Genomic DNA, 19893 nt, shown 5'->3' with positions numbered 1-19893 from the left:
GGAGACGAGAGTCACAGCGGTGGTGAGGTATTGCGCCAGGCACGACCAATGCGGCTTATATCACCAACTCTTCTGGTTGCGTTCGAGGCGGCATCTCTTCTATTTGTGGGCAAGCATTACAAACAGCGAGATTGTGAGGTAGCCGGGAACGCGAAGTATCAGATAGCACTCAGCTCAGCATGCTTCGAAATGACTTGCAAGACGAGTATAAGACATTGAGCAGTCATGCAACTTGTCTCATCTCGATAATCTGGCGCCGCTTGACCATTCAAAGGAGGCCTAACCCCAACGCGCATCAGCAACTAAGCGCTTACAGATTACATCTTGTCTACCTTCATCCGCTGGAGGACCACCTCCAGCATCGTACCATGACCTTGAGGAAAAGTCCCAGTTCGCGAACCAGACATTTATTGGGGGCTTACAAGTCTGTGTTATTGTCCACTACCTGGAAAGCCCAATCGGTTGGTAATCTTAGTCACAGGTAATGAGTCACACTACTGACTCTCGGGAATATAAAGGCGAATATGATGAGCTTCTATGGATTCCTGGAGCTTTTCAGAACCCTTGGTCAGGGAAGCAGACATATCGAGCTACCCGAGCTTATGTTTCCACGGGAGCCTCTCTATATAATGGTTAGTGTCCACAACATCACCTTTCTCCTTGTGTGTAGCAGAGCATAGAACCAGGTTAGACGAGACATAGAGCTAATTTAGTTTAGGACGCAAGAATTGGAACGTTCCAAAAATAGTGAGTGGATCATGTCAGTGCTTGGTTATACTTGCATTAAACACAACACTTCCCGAATAGTGCGCGAAGTTCGAATTTACTCCATCGGTGGCAGGGCACCTTCCATACAGTCGCATAGCAGTATTGCCATATGATGGGAAGGAACCATTCATGGAACTCGATCTTAAACCAATACCTTTCAAGTCCACACCATTTCTACCTATCAATACCAAATAAATCCCTATAGCTTTTAGTTTCGACTTTCCTCCTCTCCAACAAGGTGAGGAAGAAGGATTGGTCGGGAAGTACGAGTGGAAGCGAGTCCTTCTAGGAATATCTGGTAAGGCTGGAATGGTCAAGGTAAAAGGGACAACGGACGACGGCATTCATTATCCGCGACTGAACAACGGGGGGTATTGGTTGTGGGTAAAGGACGCCAAAATTCGGATTGAAGGGGCTCAGGTACGATCAAAAGAGTGATCCAAGATAGAAGACATTCACTGTACTGTATCAACAAGCTTAGACCTCTATTTGCAGCTCACGGCAGAGAACCTGTCAGTCTTGAAAGACCGCTATTCTGTTTTTGAACGGAAGCCCAATCCACAAATGTCAGGTTGTTCCAGACGTTGTTTCCTCAAGGCCTTCGCCGCAGTCGTAGAAGGATGTCTGCAAAGATCACGTTTGTCCGATGAGAGACTTCGAGACACTGAGACTGAGTAGATACCATGATCCTTGACTTTTACAGTACATGCTAGGCGACGTAGACTGACTCCAATTGACAGGGCATAGAGTACTGTCTTATCATTGACACCCATGGTCGCTCCAATTATATGCAACGAAGGACACAGCAACTGCAGCCACTTTGCACGTTAGGCAACCACCTTGCTAACTACGACTTTCAGGTGTGGCCCACGATACTCTCGCAGAAAACAATGCTGTCACATACAGTCATGTATGAGGGTCATCGCTAATCAGCTTCATGAGATGTGACGGAACCATGTTGGTTTTCGAGGGGAGACTGAGTCAAGGTGACCACTTGCGAATCGTACCTATCTTCGAAGCTGTATTAGCTGTAAGCTGTTCTCTACGTCAAAATCCGTCATGATGCCTTAGTGTAGAGACAGCTAATATCAAACGGAAAGCGACAACTATAGGCGCACCTTGTAACTGAAGTACTCAATTAGGTACCTCGTTACTTATATGCTGACAATGCTATCAGATTCCTCCGATTGATCATGTCCCATGTGCGGGCCTGCTTCAGAGTTTAACTCATACCTATCCTTAAAGCCAACTAACAGCCCTTGGATGACAAATCTTCCCAGTTTAGTTACTTCAGTCTCCTCTCCCTTCAGCCAGACTTTTAACCCCGTAAAGTCTCACACTCAAGAAGCCAGAGAAACGTCCTCCCTCATAATCTAAGCTGCGCATCTGAGACCCAGTGGCTGCCACCAGCACAGCGGTAACCGCCAGTTTGTTTTATCCAGCGGTAGCCCATGACACAGACTCCCATTTCCCGCAATTTTGCCTGCGCTTGCTGCTCTCGGCGGCGATTTCGTTCCACCTGCTCTCTCTGTTTGCGGATTTTTTCCAGTTCCTCTTCCCGTGCCCTTCTTTCTAGCTCGCGTTGCAGGCGGGTTTGTTCATGGCGGGCCCTAGTCTCCTCATGGCCACTTCGCCGTGCTTCTTCCACTTCCCGAACCACAATGTCCTCGTCTTCCTTCGCTTTCCGAAGAGCCTTTGCCTGCTTCTCTTCGGCCGCTCTCAAATCCAGATATTCCTTTTCTCGAGCTTCAGCAGCGGCCTTGTCCTGCTGGAGTTGGCTCCACACTTCATCCGTGACTTCAGTATCTCGCGGACCAGTATCTGTAGGTGGGAGGCCGGAGAGTGAACGATGTTTTGCATCCGGTTTATTGCTCGTTGCCATTTCCGTATTCGAGGAGCTATGGCTATTGACTCGAACAGGCAAACTGAGAGATGTTGCCTCAGCTTTATCCTGCGACGGTAGATGGTGCGTGCGCTGACATTGTTCTCTCTTCAAGCGTTCGGTCACCATTTGATCCACACATTGGAGTACAGCCGTTTCAGTAATAACAAGGCAATTCCGATCGGTACCTTGGAGAACCTTTCTGAAAATGTCCTTGGCAAGGATATCGATGTCACGTGCATTTGCCCAGCTGGCGGTCCTGGAGAGTAGATTGAAATGTTGAATCAGATCTCTACGGAAATCGTCTCGTGGGTGCTCAAGAACACCAAGATCAAATTCCACATTCGACTTATCTTGCATATCCTTTTTGCGCTTCTGGAACAAAGATGTCAGGAGAGCGATGCAATCAGGAGCAGATAAGGAGTTGAACTGTAATGACTCTGGGAAGCGGCTAGTAAGTCCTGGATTAATCGCCATTAAGCGGTTGATGTCGGCATCGTAACCGGCGAGAATAATAATCAGTCTTTGCGCAAATTGGGGCTTTGTTATGCGGTCCACCATCTCGTCCATGGCCTGTTGCCCAAATTGTCCATCGGCAAGCCGATATGCCTCGTCAATGAACAGAACCTTACCAAGCGCACGTTCAAGGGCTTTTTGCGTCTTCGGACCAGTCTGCCCTACGTATTGTCCAACCAAATCTGTAGTTGAGACCTCAACGACATCTGCCGAAGCCAGCAATCCCATATCGTAGTATATTTGCCCCATTTTTCTTGCCGTACTGGTTTTCCCCGTACCTATTGGAGACCAATATCAGAATCCTCTTTTGAACACTGCTTGACCCGATGAGATCCTTACCTGGAGGACCACGGAAAAGAAAGTTAAAAGGCACTTCCTTGCGAGGATCACATTCCAACTGTGTCATCTTCCTCACAATTTCCCTGTAACCTTCTAGCTTCGCAATAATCTCGTCACATCCTACCACACCCTCGAATAACCTTGCCACATTCTTGTCATCTCTCTCCCTACGGTCGAAGTCTTCGTCAAAATCTTCGGCATCCAAGGTAGAGTGCAGCGGACCTGCCACATGCCGCATACAAGAGATCCGTCTCTGATGCCGCATTTTTGCGGAGTTGAGCAGAATGTCGACCTCCCCTGCATTTCCGAAATTAGGCCGATTCCGTGCTCGTTCTAACATCTCCAAGGCTACCCTTCGACCACGTTCAGTGACATTGAACCCTTGCTCTTTCAACTTCATGGTAAGGATCTGGTCCAATTCCTCCTTGGTAAAGTCCTGAAATTCCAACGCCTGATCTAGCGGGAACCGTCGACTGAGGCCTGGATTGACGTTCTGAAACATCTGCTGCATCTGTTCCCGGTAACCCAAAAGCAGAACACATCGATCTTCGCCGGCCATGCTCTGCACCTCCGCCACGATAGTGTCCACCACGGCACTCCGGTATTGGTCACTTTTCGCGCCAGTGCCGTCAGAAGTGCCCCCTGCAAAGAGGCCATAGGCTTCATCAATGACCAAAACTTTACCTAAAGTAGACGCAAGTATGCCTTTAGTGTTCTTCTCAGACTCGCCAATCACGCTGCCAACAAAATCGGAAGGATTCTTTACCACCACTAGCGAGCTTGTCAGAGATGGCAAATGCAGCTACATATGACTTATTCACATACCTTCGCCGTTAGATAACATCCCAATACCGACCAATATTTGACCGTAAAGTTTCGCAACTGTTGTTTTACCAGTCCCAGGTGACCCCAGGAAGACCCTGTTCAGTGCAAACCCGACCGGGGGCAGTTCTTGCAATTCACGTTGGTAGTTATACTGGATACTGTCCAGCAGTGACTGGACAGTCGTCTTCACTGACCCCAAACCAATCATGCTTTTCAGTTTTTGCCACGCAGACGAACTCTCCAGTGCCCGAGATGGCTCGGGCCCTATGAGATCCTCCTTCGTCAACAAAAAGTCATCTGATTGACCAACCCGGTTTAGCCTTTCCCATTTGAGTCTTTCAGACTGTCGCTCTGCAATTCTGGCCCTGATATTTTCAATCGCCCTTGCATTGGCAAACCCCTCGCGGCCACGGCCTCGTCCAACACGACGTGCGACGATGCGACTGTACAGTCCGCTCGGGCCATCCTCAACTTTCATTTGATTTTTATAGTGCTTCTTGATACTGTAATCAAAAATTTTTAAAAATTCATCATCGTCATAGTCATTGAACTTGAGTTCATGAGGAAAGCGACTTGGCAACCCCAGATTATGGGAGAAAAATTTCTCCATCGGCTGCTGGTATCCGGCAAGTATGAACACAATCTTCCCTGTGAGATTCTCAACCTCTGCCAGGAGGAAATCTAGGACCTGTGTTCCTCCGAAGCTGCTTCCCTGCGCAAGTTGATATGCCTCGTCAATAAACAATGCGCCTCCACCGGTGTTCAGAATCTTTTCGAGGGTCTTCTGGCACCCTGAGACACCATCGTTTGCCAGCCTCGAACCGGTTGTCTCAATGAATGTATCGCCTGGGATAATTCCTACAGAGGCCAGGAAGCGAGCATAAAGTCGTGCCACTGTCGTCTTTCCTGTGCCGGGGTTTCCGAGCAAGACAGACCCGAACCTTTCGGTTTGGAGATCAACCCCCTGCCTAAAACACACATCGACCTTGGCCTTGAAAGCTAAGAATTTTTCCTTGATGGATTCAAGTCCGATCATTTCCATCAACGTGTCAATTTCCCGGCTTTGAGCATTGAGAAACGTTTTCTGGTACTCCCAATCATCCTTCGCAGCTGATGACGTCGTCGCAGACTTGTTCTGGCGGCCTGTAACTCGACAGCTGTTTTGAGGGACCCGTTCACCGGCGACTGAGTTGGTACTTGTGTCACTGATGCCTTTTGTTGCCACGGTGGTAGGAGCTGTCCGAATAGCTGGGTCCTGTCTCTTTGGGATGTTCTTGAGATGATGTACTTCATCCCAATGCTCACGAAGGACTCTCATCCGCTCGTCCTCTTCAGACTGATCCCGTTGCAGACGCCTCAAATACGCGATTTCATCCTGGGCTTCAGCAAGATGACGGGTGTATTCCTTTTGCCTTCTCTCTCTCTCTGCTTCAAGCTTGAGGTTCCGTTGCCGTTTGCGTTCTTTCGCCCGATCTTCCTCATTACAAAACCGACACGCCCCTTTGACCTGCGCGCAAGCCTGGGAACTGCAATGTCCACGCGAACAGGTCCATTCAACGATCCTGGTACAGTTCATCTTGGAATGGTCGACCGGCTGATGGCATCTTGACGGACATTCGTGGATCCCACACCCCAGCTTGACACCACTAAAGTATGAAGTCAGCGTTAAAAGTAAGGATACCTTCAAATGCCAAGTAATCATCACGGGGGAAGGTACCATGGTGCTGGGCAGCCGCCATCCGGACATTCACTTTCGAATTCATCCTTTGTTTTTAAAATAGCGGTCTTCTGGGGATGTTGTTCACACCTAACAGGTAACCCATCATAAAGGTGGCGGTTGGATTTCAGATGATCCATAAATGGCCTCCAGGTCTTTTCTCCCTTTCGACTTGAGACAAATGTCTTCGCGTTTCCCACAATTATTAAAACGTTTCGTGCCCGTGACAACAGGACAGTCAAACGTTGAGGAGCCGCCATAAACCCAATGTCACCGTTTTTATTACTTCGGGTTAGAGATGCGATGACAATCTCACATTCTTCACCTTGATAATTATCTATTGCCTTGATTAGAAAGCCAACCTCAAAAGTCTCGCCTGCATCCTACTTGCCTATCGTTGATAGCTTAATCCGCCGCTTTGAATGATTGGCCCCCGCTTGCGAGAGGAGGCCCGCCTTGACTAGGTCATATGAATCAAGGTCGTTCAGGACTGGGTCATTTTGTTTACTTAACATCTCTCGTAGCAGATGCAGCTGTCCCAGGTAAGGAGTCAAGACAACCAGCTTGTCGGTTCCATAACCCTGTTGGCCGAGGTACTTCACAACCTGTAATACAATCTCTGCTTCAAACGCATTCTTCTTGCTTTGCTTGGATCCTTCATCCCGTTTATCGGATAATTCCGCGAAACTGACTTCGGGGTGTTCATGCTGGAAGAAGATCACGCGATCCTGCAGTCCTCGCGGTCGGGGCCGGCTCAAAGTCTTTCGATCGTCTTCCAGGTTGGGATAGGTGAGACGTCGAACAAGCGTTGAGATTTCCGGACACATTCGGTGCTGTTTTAGTAAAGTTGTATGCGGATACCCGACATGGATCAGCCTTTCAAAAAGTGAAACGTTAAGATTGTACCCATCGCCTTTCTCGATACTCAATGCGTATTCGTTTATCTTGGGCCGGAGCTGCAGATGATCCCCGATCAACACCAACTGCCTTGTCTCTGGGGCCAATGCCGCAAGGACATGTGATTCGAGGATTTCGCCTGCTTCCTCAAGGAGTACGATTCCTGGAGAGACATTGCGAATGACCTTTGAATATTTAGCCGAGGCTGTAGTTGTGCAGCCGATAATGCGTTTGGATCGTAGAATATCCCTCGTCTTCTCGCCCAAAAGGCTCTCTAATCGACTGCAGCATTTGTTGAACTGCGCGGCATGGGTTTTCACAGTCGTGATCTGTTCGTCCAGTATTGCATGTTCCCAGACGCGGTGTTTCTCATTCCTCGCTTCCTTGCTCATTTCCCAAACACTGCGGCTGGCTTCAGGCAGGCGGTCCGCGAACACCCCGGCATCCATGCCTTTGACCCATCGCGCGTATAGATAATCTTTTCCAATTGCATGGCCTCCACTGCCAACTACCGTCATGCCATCTTCATCCTCTGGCGCCACAAGAGCATCGTATATTTCCGGTTCCTCAAATTCCAGATAGTCCATGACAATATGCGGAGTGATAACCAGGTTTTGGTAGTCTGTAAATGCGGTATGCAGTGCCTCCTTATCTGCATACGCATCGCTTCTCAGTCTGTTTAGAATGTTCCATGATTCTTTTGACCTCTTATATGACGATCGCTGTTCAAACAAGCTGAGCGGCTGTGTCCGCGCTGTTGACTTTGAACCGATCCTAACGATGCCTGAAGGATCAATACCGACATCCAAAAGGTCCTCCAAAAACTGATCGAGAGCATGATTGGTGTAGCACATGACAAGAATCTTCTCCTTTGTATGGTCATGGAGGACTTTCGTCAGGAGGGCGCCGATGAATGATTTCCCAGTGCCTGTAAGCAACAGCATTATTCAATCTGGGTAGAACAAGAAGCCTTCGCGTCTACATACCTGGAGGACCTTGTATAAGGCTGACTCTCTGAGTCAACCCCGCAAGCAGTGACTCGAGCTGTGAGGTATCTAGTCTCACCGGCTTTGAGATTCCCAGAACGCTTTGCATATCGCCATTGCCATGCTCCTTAATTGCATTGACCACATTCAGAGAAACAATTTTTGATTCGTTCACGGACTGCCCTTCGTGTTGCAGGAATAATTCCTTCGTCAAGGGAAGGTCCACCGTCTCTTGAAGGCATTTCAAAATGGGCTCATAGGCGAACATGGGTGTGTCCACAAGAACGAAATGTACGTCGCTGTATAGCTTGAGATATAATAGCGTTTTCTTAAAGGCTTCATCTCCAGCAATCCGGAGCATAACTATCGGTGGCTCAGCGACAAGAGCATCTTCATCTCTTTCTATGGTAGCGAAGGCCACGATTTCGGCTCCCCGGGTCAAGCACCCGAAGGCTTGGTGCTTCACAAAATTTCGGTTTTCCTTCACATACGATACGCGTTTCTCCTTTGAAAGTTGGCTGATGTTCTCGAGGCCAGACTTACAGCTCACTCCCAGGCAGCATGTATGAAGTCGTATGTCATTGTCTCTGCCGCAGGAGAGCCGAGCAACAGAAAGATGTCTTAGGCGGAATGTCAATTTTCGTCCCTTTTTCCTCCCGTTTGCAATCTGGACATCCTCCCGTAGTTCGGAAAGCATGTCCTCTCTCAAAAGCCGAAATTGATTATCAAGGAAAGCCGTTACCCGCTGGTGACCTTGGAGTTCCCCAATATCCTCGGCGCGACGAAAGAATGGTCTTCCCGTACAGCTAAACTCATCGGAGGTTGGAAGGATGGCAATCTTTCGGAAATCAGGAAAATCGTTATCATGACGGCCTCCCGCTGTGAACGCGGACGAGTCGATCATGCCCCCAGAACACTTCATTTGCAGAAAATGGTTCAGCTTGTGTCCGAGTCCACGCAGCTCAATAGAAGGAGAGCGAAGCAGTGACCCGTCGTTCACCATCGTCTGCGCGTCTGCAATAACATCCACTCCGCAGGAGCTCGGTAAAGAGAGTAATTCCGTCATCATCCACGTCAACGCGTAAATTGCATTGTCGTCCAGCTTTCGGGATGCGAACGCTTCCATCCAGGCATTCCAAAGGGTACGCGGCTCAAGGAAGATGAGGAGGATTCGCTCGAGAAATTGCCCGTTGCAGAGGTTTTTGATTCCCGGACCGCTCAAGTATTGTAATAACTTTGCCGTGTACTGGTTAATGAAGTCAGCCGTTGTGCTAAATCGCAGTCCCTTCTGAAGAGCAGTCAACGCGCTGGGGCTGGCCATGAGACGTTCAACAGCAACGGAATGGTCAATTTGGGCTAAAACTGCCTCGACAAATCTCTTGAAGTCATTCACATTCTGGACCGACTGCTTTCCTGCGATAACATCCTGAAGATACTTCTTCTGGCGGTCCGACCGGGTTCTAACCGCAGACATGTTGTAATCCTTCTTGTTAGTGTGGGGGCTAAAGCTTTGAAAGTCGACTTATGACTGACTATCATATGGGACAGAGCTTTCCTTGCAAATTCAGGATATTCCAACCAGGCATGTGCATATATATATTCTCTTTGTGGTGGGCGGGGTGAGACACCGCTAAAGCTGGCTGACCTTGCACGGACTTGGTACACGAATTGCAAGGTGTATACCTGAGCACCCAAGTAAGGCCTTCCATGGAAGGGGCTGGCTTGGCAGCAGATGGCAAACTTGCATATTATGCCACGTCAACAACGATGCCTATGCTGGTTCCCACGAAGGGTTCGCAAAGGGGTGTTACATGACTACGAAAACACGGGAGGGAGCAATGCCCTGTTCTTTAATTACCATCGAGTTTCCATCAGAATAGACACCTCGTGGTTGCAACTCGAGACTCCTAGACTACCTTCGACGATATCTGAACGCATTTTGGCATCTTAAGGCCATCGGCTCATATTCTAACAATGTCCCCAGTTACTTCCCATGGACGCAATAGAGGTTGTGCAGGTGGTTATGGAAGGAACAGTACGCCATGGAGTCGAAAGCAAAGAGTACAGCAGGCTCCTCCTCCGCCACGTGGCGAGGTTCTTGCAACTATTTATCTAAGTGATCTGCAAGCGGAGAAGCAGGATATAACCTCCCAGATAACTGACAGCCAATTCCTGGCGTCGTACAACTGGCTCAGTGGAGGAGGGCCTCATATTCTCATACCTGGTAAGAAAGCACATCCTCAAAAGCTTCCCACAGGGAAAGGATATATCCCCGCTAATCAGGTATGGCTGAATAGGTGAGCCTCCGAAGTGGGCTCCTCTCTCGAACCCAACTCAGCTCTCAGAGGATTCGGGGTTATACTTTCGAGATCAGAATGCCGCTCGCTATCCTAGCTACCCCATGGAGCCAATGGTTAAAGCCATTCTTGCAAGCAAACCTGGCTTCCTGCTTCAGGACATTGACATTGTCGCATGCGGAAGTACACTCGGGAATTTGTTACGTTTTGTGCGCGGCGAGGGCAAGCCCTTTCGAACCCTTATTGAAGTCATTGGGAGAACAGTCTTTTTCATGAGGAGAGAGAATGCCCATGACGAGGTAATCCCGAACGTATATGGGTACGGTCATACTTTCCCAGAGGCATATACCACGTGGGGTGCGAACGTGAAAGGATCTGAGTCTCACCAAAGAGTGATGAAGTATGACTTTGCTGGTATGAGTTGCTTAGTCCGCTTTGAAGCAGACGGTTATCTACCTTCGGTGACACGGAACCACCACAGGAGTCGCAGCTCAGAAGGGGATCCAGCAGAGGCCGCAGAAGATCTTCTGTCTTCCTTCGAGAATGTTGCTATTTCCAGCTTACCTGCAAGTGGTCTGAAAAATCCAGAAACCCTCAAAATATCAGCGGGAGGTGAATGCATCTCCCAGTCGGCCATTTTTGACCTGAAAACCCGCTCCTTTAGAAAGAAGGACGAGGACACACTCGGCCAAGAGTTACCTCGGCTGTGGATCGCACAGGTCCCGTATTTTATTCTTGCCCACCATAAAGCTGGGCTATTTGGTGATATCCAAGTTATCGACGCACGCGAGAGGGTCAGGCATTGGGAGGAAGATCAAAAAGCCACTCTGGCTAGGTTCGCCGACCTGCTGAAGAAGATAGTATCTTTTGCGCGAAGCTTGGACTGTGGAAGATTTGAGATCACCCGCGAAGACGGTGCGACCGTCTTGGAACTAAGAACGCAGTGCGCAGGCGCTGGCCGGGTGCTACCCCTGCATGTGGCGAATAAATGGGACGAGAAAGTCGCAGGATCCGATGGAAGCTGCTCCGTCGACGGGTTTTGAGATGATGATTATATGGCATTCTGTCGGTTGAAGATTATCTATCGTGTTGACAGTAAAGGTGACAAGGAAAGCACAAATGGCAAGCTCATGTGGATACTGCAAACATTTCATAATGGGAAGAACAATCCCTTGCAGGGTTAGAAGTATTGGGATACCAATGCAATTCGATCAGCCGAAGCCCCGATTGGTTTGAAGTTATGTTAAACAGTTCAAATGATACATCGGTTACTAGGATACAGTGCATCCCTAAGTTCGTAGCATTCAAAGAAGCAACCCACAATATCCTCATTTTAACTGTACCGAACCAGACCGTTGTACGGTCACGCTCTGCACCGACAAAGTAGGCCATAGTATCGGAAACCGCAGTTTGGATAAGTTGATATGAGTTCACGGACTTGGCAATGGATAGTTATAGTGAATTTAGTCTCCATCAACCCGAATTTGATCGCGAATTAGCTCCGAAGAGAAATTATGAATCGCATTTGCATTAAGGTCCAAGAAAAGAACATGACGAAGTAGGAACCAATAATCCAGCAGAAAGTATGTCAAATGTAGAACATCGTGTTTCGCACATTTTGATGGATCTGAACGTCTGACGTCTCTAGCGTCCGTCCAGTGCCGCCTTCGAGCATACTGCCAGACGGGCTTGGTTCCGCACTTGCATCAAAGACTTCCTTGAGATAACAGCGGACACGCTCACAAACCAAATCAGCGTAGTACGCAGGCGGACAGATAATGACAGCTTTCGTCGCACGACCAAATACATAGCACATATTGTGGGTTAAGTGCTCAAGGAGGTCAGCTGCGTTCTCGAACAGTGGACGCGGTTTCTGTACAGAGAAAATCTCATCCCACACAGTATAATAGTGAGCAGGTCGAGCAGTTCCCTGCAATGCAGAGTGAGCCTGAAGATAGAAATCCCAATCTCGCGCTTCAGTCACTCCACGGTCGACCACTGTGCCGTTCTGGGGATTGGATGACCGATCCGCCTCGTCTTCGTGAGTTGAGTAGATACGAGTGTGGTGCCGTTTCCCAACGATTATGACCGAAAGGCGTGGGGGATTCCGATACATTGGCTCACACGCGGATTTCAAAAGCGGGACTTCTTTCTCCACCACAAGATTGTACTGACCCTCAGAAACTCCGTCACGGTAGACAATTATATTCTCGGGAAGCTGCCCGTTCACAGCAACCCAATGCTTTAATCGGGACCGCAGCATTGTATCAAGGGCGGCGACCATTTCCTGGCGGGATGCCTGGATGCGGATCTCTGCTGGCCATTGACCAAGCCTTTTATCGAGAGAGGCAACCATGCCTGCCACGCTGGGTGCATGCTTTGCAGACCCCGGCGACGGATGGGTGACATCGATGCCGACGATCATCGTTTTGCCATCGGAGATGATTCCCAATTCATCAGTTCCCAACACCTGATTCACGCCACCGAGCTTCAGATTGATTTTCAAGCAGACATTGGCGAGGTACTGGTCATTTTTGTGGAAAAACTTTTCCTCGAGCACACAGACTTTGTGGACACCATTGTGCAAATCGCAAACTCGTTTGACTGAGCTGTATATATCTGTATCTTTGGCGGGAAGAATTGCCAAGACCAAGTCCAGTTTATGTTTACTCATCAATTCTGTGATAGCATCAGTTATGGCTTGATCAAGCTTGGCTGCTTGGTATTTTCCATCATAGTAGGCCCCTGTCACATCCAGTCTCCTTCCATCCATTGCAGGGCTCGCAATAACACCCATGTCGTTTAGTTTTGAGCTCAAAGCAGCCAAGCAGGGCTTTAGGTCGGCTGGCTTTTCGAAGTATACTCTTTCTCTGTCGGAGACAAGGTAAATAAATGCCCAGAATGACAATCGGCTAGATGTGGAGAACTTTGCGGACTTCATGTTCCAGCTAGCCGCGAGAGCGTCCACCTTCCTGCGGTCTTTATAAAGCACGGAAGGTGATTGTAAGACCCTCCCTGGGACGGTTATGAGGGTAGGGTCACTATCCAGCCCAAAGTATCGCTGTTGCGAGTGGTTAACATGACCCAACAGTAAAGGAAAGGTAAACTGTACCAACGTCGTATTGAGTTGGGGTGTCAACCCCAGTGCACCAGCACCTTTTGTCGTAATGGATCGAGCATTCTGGGCGGGGTTGCGCACCGCAAATCGGATCATGTTCTGAGTTTGTCTTCTGTTCAGCTTGACTCCCGCGGCCTGGCCAGCTATAACAACGCAGACTTCGACCGGCAAATAGGACGGATCTTGACGTGTGCCAACATTAACTACTGGCACATTGGAATCAACATTGAGCCCGTATCCTGGGTGTGGCGTTAGGACTGGTCTGCTCCGAAACGGGGGATTCGGTAAAACACGTACTTTCCCGGAAGAAATCCTCGACTGTGGTGTACCTTCCGTATTCTTCTGGTCCGGACTTGGCGGGTCTTTTCCCTTTGGATTTTGCCTTACCAATGGTTTTTGGACCAACGCCTTCAAGCCAGAATTGCACTTCCGTGGGCCCAGCACCGTGTCTAGGAACAATTGGAGGGTAAGCTAGAGACTTTCCATCTGCCGGAGAAGCCAAGCCTGTGATCGTTTTGAACCGTGTGATATCTTGGCCTTGGCTATTAACCCGGCGGATATGGGTAACTCGAACTCTCAGCCTTTTCAAGAAAGCTTCCAGCCTGTAGACGCTTGGGGGACCTTCTCGTCGGTATGCAGCCATTACCGTTGATAGCTTTCCTTCCTGATAGCATGCAGCATATTTGACCTGACAATTTATAAGGAATCGTGAGGTAGCAGCGCGAACACTCACAAAAAAGCCCCTGAGAACCTCGAGACCAGCACCCAAATCAAACCGTTCGACAGAGCTCGGATCAATGTTGAAATGTTTGTTTGAACCCAGAGATATTGTTTCTTCGCTAGTTTTTGGATAATAGCCCGCCACAATGTTCAGGGTCTGCAGTACCTCGGGCTTGTAGTGAAACATCGCGTTCGCGTTCGTCGAAGAGAGATAATCAAGGCAAGCAGAAATACTTACTTTCCCAGTGAACGTCACTTTCACGCTGAATACCCTTGCGTTCTGTCGGGAGTGATCATCGTACTCTTCCCTATAATGCACGTCATACACACGTTCATGCTGCTTCTGCAACAGATCCACCCTGGAGATAAGGATGGATTTATAGTCCGACGCAATGCTATTAAGCTTCTGCGCAAAGTGCGAGACCAGCAATAGACGGAAAATCTGTTTTAGCTTGCGCCCCTTGGGTTCTTGGGAGACTTCCACATTGTAGCGAAACAAGTCTTCTTTGGACTTGACCGATAATTAGAAATAATTCGCATAAAGAAGAACTTTGTTTCCTCGAGTTCCATACCCCGGTCGCGTGGGAAGACGACCTCTGTCTTCAGGCTGGGGAGAATTGGCCGCTAGTGCTTTCTGGATAGCATCTTCTTTCTGCTGAATCGTTCGATCAAGTTCTGGGGCCTGAGCTTGCCTGGCGCAAAAACCTCTATTAGCTCACAAAGGACACAATAGATTTATCTATCATCCCGTAACAACTGCACGGGTCCAGAAACGCTCACCGGAATATCTCTTTGCCCCGGCCTCGTTCTCCACCTCTATAACCTCTCCCACCTCTAGGGCCAGTGCCTCCACGACAGTGGACGTCATGGTCTCGAAACCCACCGCCTTGTCCGCCGCGTCCGCGTCCCCAACCACGACCTCGAAGGATTCTACCTCGATCGGACATCAGAGGGTAGACTATTATCTATCGAGTTGTCTTGAAGGGCAATCCAGTGAAAAAATAGAAAGTGGGATTCTGGATTGTGGTGGACTTTAGACGAGGTAAAGGGTGGCACGGGAAAATATATTCGTCGAGCAGGATGACAGAGTAGGGACGTATAACACCACGGCAAATTTATAATCAGATCACGAGTCTCGGAAAGTCCAGAATAGATGGTCGCCACCAAATGCAAATGGCCTATTGACCTATATTTGTGGGTACGGTACTACCAGGTGGCACAAGCTTTCTATTCATTAATACTCCCGTTACATTTACTGTCAAATGCTGCCTTGGAGCAGAACGGATAAAGAATGCCTTCGTTCGCCATAGTCAAAATTCAAAGTTCTGCCGCAATAGAAGCTGGCCGCCGAGAACTCCGGTCTCGCAGTGTCGCAATTGCCAAGTCAGCCCCCGTCACGACGCATTCTTCCTGCGACAAGCAACCTTCAACGCGGTGTAGAACCTCGTCATTCAGAACGACTGAGACGTCGTATAAACTTGCCTTGCTGGCATTCCGTGTAATGTTATACTCGACTCGGCTTGATTTTGCCAAGCGACCCAGAACAGATCTTGGGTGCTCGACCATGACTTCCTCCCGCAATATGCGAGACAAGTAGGGTAGTATTTTGATTCGAGTCAAGAATGCCTCGCATTGCTCGATGCTCCCACACGAATCGATGAACAATGCGCCGATAATACTTTCAGTGATGTCGGAATAGAACTTTTCAGCTCCTAGCTGGGCTAAACTAACCCATGGATACGTATTTCCTGTTGCCAAGCACGCGCAAATCGGCTCACGCAGTTTTTGATATCGCTCTAGACACAACTTCTGGACCGCAGATACATCCGGGTTATCATGCCGCATGAATCTCCAAAGCTCCAGAACGCCCTCTTGAGTTTCCCGAATAAATTCTCCGCTCTGCGATTCGCGAATACGGGTCTGATTGTTTTGTAGCCCGAATTCCATGCATTGAAATGCGAGAAAATGTGCGTTGGTCACCGCCGCCTTTGCTTTCGTCATCTCGTCCTCAGTCAACGGCGGCCTATGCTTGTAAAGTGCATCCGTTATGATCATGTCGAGGATAGCATCACCGAGGAATTCAAGCTTTTGGTACGATCCCGTACTAAGGTCCCTTTGCCATGACGGGTGCGTGAGAGCTTCCCATACAAGGGATCGATCAAGAAACTGGTAGCCTATTAACGTGTCAACCTTCTCTTCCAAGTCTGGTCCCATAATAAAGTCCCGCTGCGAGGGTCGCTGAGGTGCCAGGGAAGGCATTCGGCCCGCGACTTCCGGTATGAACACGTGGATCATCGCCCAAGCAAGCTGCATCCCGCCGTCAACATAAGCTGCCCCTACTAGTGCTTCTAATGTATCTGCAAGGGCTTTTCCAGATACTACACGGTTGCCCGCGGGCGGGCAAGGTTGGTCGGAAACCCTTGGGACAGTCCACTTTCTGCTCGTCATCGGCTCCGTCAATAGAAACGGTCCCAGGCCTGCCTTTAGAGCGGCGTGGGCGAGCGATGCATTGGATACTATCTGGCTTTTTCTCTGTGATAAGTAACCCTCGTGCCACAAAGGGTGATCATGGAACAGTTGGATGCACACAGCGAATTTCAAGATTCCATCGCCGAGATATTCGAGACGTTGATAATTGCTCGTCCATTGAGCCGAAGGAGCCGTAATAGCATCTGCAAGAACTCCAAGGCTAATACAAGGAAGGTGCCCAAGAACGGAATTCCTCAGGTGCGCTGCGATCAGGAGTCTCTGCTGTAGCTGCATCAACGCGGAGAAAAGGAGACTTGCGCGGCTCAATTCCCACGGCAAAAGATCAACGGTGCATAAGCTTGCGGGCACCTGTTTTGCCCGAGACTTCCCACAATCCGGGTTTCCCCTGTCGAATAGCCGTTGGCACAAAGTGCTTTTAAGCAGGAGGTTCCTTCTTCTACGAAAAGGCTCGCAGCAGACCAAAGGTTCGGAACCATCGTCCAGCTGGATCCATCCAATAAAATTGTGGGGCTTATTGTACAGAAGTTCGCATCGGACGAGTCCCTGTGGTTGAGAGGAGGAGGATTCACGGTACCAGTCCATGCAATTCCGCCATCCTCGATTCTCTACCAACCATGTCTCAAGCTCATCGAGAGGGATATCCGGAGATACCAAGACATTAAGAGCATCGACGGCGTCGTCGCTGGGGACCTTTGTCCTTGTTGACGACAGCAGAACGGATGTAGTCTCACGCATTAGCTGCAGCTCGGCCGGCGATATACTGAAACTCTCCAGGGATTGTAAAGAAACGACGAAGTTCGTTTCACTGTCCCAGAATAGCTCCAAAGGTTCTGTTGCAGGAAACTGAACGGATGTTGTGAGAATCATTCCAAGTTCGGGACGATCTTTCCCATTCTGTGATATGCGCATGCGGCTTCTATGTAGTTTATGACCCGTCGAAACAGCTAGTTGCTTCCACGGGTCGGAGATAGCCTCAAGAGCGATCTTCGACGTCAAAGCGGGTTGATCGCCTGCCGCATCTCGCCAGAGGCGTTCCGGGGTCAAAGGTAGGAAATGATCGTTGACCAGCTTGGCTCGATGCAACACAACATATGCATGAAATGCGGCATCTTTTCGTGCTGCACGCTCTGTGAGCCACCACTTAGCTCCTGTCGCAACGCGAAGTGACTGGTCTACGCCACTGGGAAGTGTCACTGTGGCTCGGACATGGCCGGCCTCATTTTGCTCGAAGTTGAACGATGGGCGTAGATCAGCATGCGGTTCCAAATTCAGAGTGGAGCAGAAATGGTAAAGGTGAGAAACCGCAGAATCGGCGGTCAGCAATGCCCTGGTTGAATTGTTATCACTACCCCCAGACAATCGCTAAGATTGAAAATACCAACCCGTTTTGTAGTCTCATACGGAGAACAACATTCTCCGGCATGTTTTCCAGTGCCGCGATCTCCTCTAACTTCCTCTTGTGGTCCCTGTACAGCCGCACCATTTCGTCTTCGAGTTCCTGCCACCGCTCGATCCCTTTTGTCATGTCGTTATCTGCGATCATGATGACAAACTTTGACTGCTGCTGCCGGGCGCGGCCCCGCCTTTGGATGAAAGATTTGAGATTGTTCGGTTGATCGAAACATACAACCAGATGGCAAGCCGTCATGTCGATGCCTTCCTCCAGGACATCCGTTCCAACTATAAGATTCATCTGGCCCTGTCGGAATTGTTGAAGAACATCATCTGCACCAGGTCCTAGCAGGTCACAAATGCCGCTTTTTCTGTTTCTGTTGTTCGACGAACCTACGCACGATGCACACTGGAAAAGGCCGTGGGTAAGAGGATGGCATCGTATTACAGCCGCCAGTACGTAGGCCGTTGCACGTTCACGGACAAAGATAATTCCCGAGAAATGTTCATGGTGCTCCTCCTTCAAGAAAGCCAGAAGGCGGCAGACTTTTTCTGACACTGTGCTAGAGGAGCCAGGAATAGCAGGGGCCAGCTGAAGAATGGGTCTTACTATCTCTGCTAAATGTGCCTTCGCAGGGTCAGCCCATAAAGAATCGGTCATTCCGGCTCTTCCGACCAGTCTTTTAACTGATTCTGCAATAAAGCAATCGGCAGCCCATGTGCCCAGCAGGTTGCCGATCCCAATTGCCTTTGCGTGGAACTTTTCCAGCTCGTCCTGGACCTCCCGAACAACTGAGTGATCGGAGAGTTCAAGATGAGACTGGGCACGAGAGTGGGCCTGAGATATAGCTTCGAGAAATGGCGAGGGCCAGGCGCGATTTAAGTCGTCAGGAGCGGCATATCGGAGTAAGATGAGTTGCGGTGGGTGGACATATTTCATGAGGTCTTGTCGTTGTGCTCGAGGTGTTCTGCAGACTGCACTGAGATTCCGTTCTATCTGTCTGCACCCGGGGAATGAGAACCCTTCTCCTCATGGCTTCTACACTAGACTTACGACATGTCATGTAGCTTCGTTCTCATGATAGGGCTGGCGGTCAAGCCAAGGATTCGCGGGACAGACTCGGGCCCCTGCTCGTTCTTTGTGGGGTGGTAGAAATCCTTCATAATAAGATTGGCAGGATGGTTTTTAACGCAATGATGGGCTAATCACCAGTCAGCCAAGTGTACTGAATAGTAAACATTATCCTTACCTTCGTCAAACACAATGAGGCCCAGCTTTGCCATCACCACAAACCTGTGGGCAAGAGCTTCCGCTAGCACGGCGTGCGTAGAGACAACAATCCGCACGCCGTGAAGGGCGTCGTCCCAAATCCGCTGCTCACTCCAACGATCAACTCCGTCGTCTCCGATTAACAGTTTGATATTCATTGCCGGGATATGAGAAGCGATGACTTCTTTCTGCTGGATCGAAAGGGCGACAGTGGGGGCAAGGAACCAAACTATCTGAATATGTTTGAGACTGAGAAGCCGTGGAGGGATTAATCATTCAAACCTTATCCAAGGCACAGCGCTGCAGCTCCGCCATTATTCTCATGCATGCTCTATTTATTTTCCTGGTTATTCGATCCTGACGAAACAGAATTCAGGCGTAATGAGGCGTACATATGAGTCTTCCCACTTCCCGTATCCATCTGGCACACTGTTAGCCTGCGATACAAGCAGTTTTCCTCGTCTCTGAAAGAGTAGCATACTACAACGATAATATTCTCGCGTAAGCTCATTTCTAGCATTTCTTGCTGGTAGCTCCGAGGCCGGAATTCGTCCATTTTCCTTTCTCTCCTGTTATGGTTGCCTTCGTTTGGTATGACTTAGCAGTTAGGTGAGGGAGAAGAAGTCATAAAGTGGGTTCGTAATCTTTATATACTTCCGCGGTGACAACAGAATAC

The 19893-nt window shown here is 49.3% G+C and overlaps 4 protein-coding genes across 4 annotated transcripts; 1 reads left to right on the top strand and 3 right to left on the bottom strand.

The window, feature by feature from the left end:
* Window positions 1-1869: 1869 nt before the first annotated feature.
* Window positions 1870-9404, bottom strand: BO88DRAFT_475336 (P-loop containing nucleoside triphosphate hydrolase protein; the record flags this gene model as incomplete). The annotated part of the gene is made up of 7 exons (XM_025711871.1): window positions 1870-3444; window positions 3506-4276; window positions 4331-5976; window positions 6048-6384; window positions 6439-7872; window positions 7931-7988; window positions 8010-9404. The coding sequence occupies 7 exons, from the start codon at window positions 9402-9404 to the stop codon at window positions 2135-2137; spliced, it is 6951 nt and encodes a 2316-aa protein (XP_025557813.1). The 3' UTR covers window positions 1870-2134.
* Window positions 9405-9904: 500 nt separating this feature from the next.
* On the top strand, window positions 9905-11312 carry BO88DRAFT_475332 (uncharacterized protein; the record flags this gene model as incomplete). The annotated part of the gene is made up of 2 exons (XM_025711870.1): window positions 9905-10154; window positions 10228-11312. 2 exons carry the CDS (start codon window positions 9905-9907, stop codon window positions 11268-11270), a joined length of 1293 nt encoding a protein of 430 aa, XP_025557812.1. The 3' UTR covers window positions 11271-11312.
* A 405-nt stretch (window positions 11313-11717) lies between these two features.
* On the bottom strand, window positions 11718-15012 carry BO88DRAFT_475322 (argonaute/piwi family protein; the record flags this gene model as incomplete). The annotated part of the gene is made up of 5 exons (XM_025711869.1): window positions 11718-13288; window positions 13340-13584; window positions 13643-14576; window positions 14616-14740; window positions 14880-15012. 5 exons carry the CDS (start codon window positions 15010-15012, stop codon window positions 11816-11818), a joined length of 2910 nt encoding a protein of 969 aa, XP_025557811.1. The 3' UTR covers window positions 11718-11815.
* A 304-nt stretch (window positions 15013-15316) lies between these two features.
* Window positions 15317-19773, bottom strand: BO88DRAFT_475320 (ATP-dependent helicase dcl2; the record flags this gene model as incomplete). Its single annotated transcript, XM_025711868.1, has 6 exons — window positions 15317-17900; window positions 17938-18948; window positions 19002-19149; window positions 19198-19466; window positions 19580-19638; window positions 19699-19773. 6 exons carry the CDS (start codon window positions 19771-19773, stop codon window positions 15383-15385), a joined length of 4080 nt encoding a protein of 1359 aa, XP_025557810.1. The 3' UTR covers window positions 15317-15382.
* Window positions 19774-19893: the final 120 nt, after the last annotated feature.

This window comes from Aspergillus vadensis (assembly GCF_003184925.1).
Source record: "Aspergillus vadensis CBS 113365 unplaced genomic scaffold BO88scaffold_34, whole genome shotgun sequence".
Lineage (NCBI taxonomy): Eukaryota > Fungi > Ascomycota > Eurotiomycetes > Eurotiales > Aspergillaceae > Aspergillus > Aspergillus vadensis.
Note: the sequence above shows the minus strand (reverse complement) of the source record. Positions and strands in the feature narration are given on the sequence as shown.